This window comes from Barbatula barbatula (genome assembly GCF_947034865.1).
Source record: "Barbatula barbatula genome assembly, chromosome: 5".
NCBI lineage: Eukaryota > Metazoa > Chordata > Actinopteri > Cypriniformes > Nemacheilidae > Barbatula > Barbatula barbatula.
The window spans coordinates 1,710,756-1,713,382 of record NC_136769.1 but is presented as its reverse complement, the minus strand read 5'-3'; the positions used below and the strand labels follow the sequence as shown (position 1 = coordinate 1,713,382).

General features: G+C 38.9%; 1 protein-coding gene across 1 annotated transcript; it reads right to left on the bottom strand.

Annotated features, from left to right (window-relative positions):
- Nucleotides 1-2,627, bottom strand: LOC306894141 (uncharacterized protein). Its single transcript, XM_079456426.1, has 8 exons — nucleotides 2,360-2,627; nucleotides 2,024-2,131; nucleotides 1,840-1,950; nucleotides 1,661-1,771; nucleotides 1,488-1,595; nucleotides 1,255-1,404; nucleotides 750-865; nucleotides 1-678 (listed from the first exon to the last, which is right to left on the bottom strand). Exons 1-8 carry the CDS (start codon nucleotides 2,568-2,570, stop codon nucleotides 610-612), a joined length of 984 nt encoding a protein of 327 aa, XP_079312552.1. The 5' UTR covers nucleotides 2,571-2,627; the 3' UTR covers nucleotides 1-609.

Sequence of the window (2,627 nt, the reverse complement as noted above, 5' to 3'; positions counted from 1 at the left end):
CTCTGTGTTTAACTCTGTTTTATTCCATTTCATTGTGTATTTCTGAAAACAAACCATGCACGTGTTTGCATTAACAGTAAAGTTTGACAGACCAAGAGCAGGGTGCTGTGTGACGTGATGGCCTGTAAACTACACTATAACCTTGATTTAATCTTGGCAAAGTGACCTGGAACACCTTAGGTGTGCAGAATGTTATTGAACTACACTAAAATGGCCATACGTGTAAAAGAATAAGGATTTATTCGGTTGTTACAACATTTTTCATAATCTTCACAGGCCGAGTATGACAATATTGATTAAGGTAAAAAGTTCCTTAAAAGGACAAAAGGTATTTGTTTGGGATGGTAAATGACAGAACTAGCATCAACAGGTTTAAGCATTTGCACAGATAAAAACATTTACCCAAGCTTTACAAATGTAATATCAGAAAAAAACGAGTATTCACAATCCCTTCATTTGACTTTATTTCAGACATCAACGGAGGTGATATGTTAAGGACATAAAAGGACGATGTGGCTTTTGGGTTGGTGTTGTAGAAGCTGGTGTAACAGTTGTGTCTGGTTGAAATCAATGAGGCAGATATCCAGACATGGTCACATTCACAAAAGACTAGGACATGGGACAAGAGAGGAAAACAGGGATTCCCTGCCATTGCATCTGCATGACATGTTTCCCTCCCTGAAAAACAAACATCCAAGTTGGCTTTATGGTCAATTTGCTCTTGTGTAAGGTTTAAAAGCTATAAGTACCTTTTGTGTAACACCACATCCATTATAGGGTGTAGCATAAACAAGACCTCCATGAGTGTGTGAAGTGTGTCCACAGTTAGGCGGCAAATGGCCAAGAGGAACCGGTGCAGAACTCCCTGTGAGAAATAAGTTAAAGGTGACTCAATGCTGAAAATCTCTCATAACACTTTTCATTAAGGGTCCAGTGAAATTTAGCAGCATCTAGCGGTGAGGTTTTGAATTGCAACCAATAGCTCACTGCATCCCCTCCCTTTCAAAGCACTATGGTGGTAAAAGGACCAAAGATGTCATTGTGATTTTTCATTTCTTTGCCGAAGTGGAAACATGGCGAATTCCAAAACTAAAAGCAACAGTTAGATTTTACAGGATATTTGAGCATCCTATAAAGTATCCTATATTGAGCCCAACTGACACAGGAAATAAACACATTACAGCAAACAATTTAGTCAATTTTGCCAGTGATGGTCATCAAAGTAACAAAATCAAACAGGAATTCCCAACTTACCTCGACAAAGCTCAACTTGGTCCACACCAGAACCAAAGAGTTGCAAATTCATAAAATCTTTATCACACTTCAGCTTTGGAGACATTTCATCCCAGGGTACTTCAGATGGGGCTTCAAATTGATCTTGCATTGCAGCGCTTCTCGGCAGATCTGCAATACAATGAAAGCGATTGGTAACCGATATTTAGATTTTTGAATCCATATACACAATGACGCACAAGTACATTACATACCAAAGGCAGCGTCATCAATGGGTTTGTCAAAATCAGCAAACTGGTCATCAAGTCTCTCTTGATCTGACATATCAGAAAGCGTTTTATCCCTTTCGTCGCTAGCTTCATCTGCAAGACAATGCAAGAAATTTGTTTAAATCCATACACACAATGACGCAAAGTGCATTACATACCAAAGAAGGTGTCGTCATCAATGGGGTTGTCAAAATCAGCTAACTGGTCATAAAGTCCCTCTTGATCGGACATATCAGAGAACATTTTATCCCCTTCATCACTAGCTTCATCTGCAATGCAAGCGATTCGTAACCAATTAAATCCAGATACACTACAATGACACAAGTATATTACATACCAAAGGCGGAGTCGTCATCAATTAGGTTTCCAACATCAGCAAACTGGTCATCAGGTCGCTCTTGATCTGACATGTCAGAAAGCGTTTTATCCCCTTCGTCACTAGCTTCATCTGAAAGACAATGCAAGTGATTCATAACCAATTAAATCCATATACACTACAATGACACAAGTATATTACATACCAAAGGCATCGTCATCAATGAGGTTTCCAACATCAGCACACTGGTCATCAAGTGTCTCTTGATCTGACATATCAAAAAGCGTTTTATCCCCTTCATCACTAGCTTCATCTGCAATACAAGCAATTCATAAACGACATTTAAAGTCCCAGTGAAATTAAATGAAAATGTTAATTTTCCTCATGAAACCTTGCAGACTTTGTTATTAGTTTCAGGCCACAATGGCATTTGCCTCAGAAACGCATCAAAATACCAAAAGAACAACTGCAACTTCCAGTTCACAGGGACTTTAAATCCTTTTTGATTCCATATACACAATGACACAAGTGCATTACATACCAAAGAAGGTGTCGTCATCAATGGGGTTGTCAAAATCAGCAAACTGGTCATAAAGTGTCTCTTGATCGGACATATCAGATAATTTTTCCCCTTCATCACTAGTCGTTTCTGTCCAAGACAAACTTCTGCAGTGTATTAAAGTACTGAGTGTACTGACCGTAAACACAAGTAGAATAACAAATTCATTTCCTCTGCTTTTGCAAAACGCCATTGTGTGCACAAAGATACGCTACTAGTGCACAAACAGTCTACTGTGCTGCTTTATGAG

Bases quoted from the DNA above. Each gene is read 5' to 3' on its own strand.
- LOC306894141 (XM_079456426.1), bottom strand. From the start codon at position 2,570: ATGGCGTTTTGCAAAAGCAGAGGAAATGAATTTGTTATTCTACTTGTG. The intron at 1,596-1,660 runs GTATGTAATGCA...ATTGTCTTGCAG, and splicing joins TGATGACGACACCTTCTTTG to ATGAAGCTAGCGACGAAAGG. The intron at 679-749 runs GTACTTATAGCT...TTTGTTTTTCAG, and splicing joins GATGTGGTGTTACACAAAAG to GGAGGGAAACATGTCATGCA.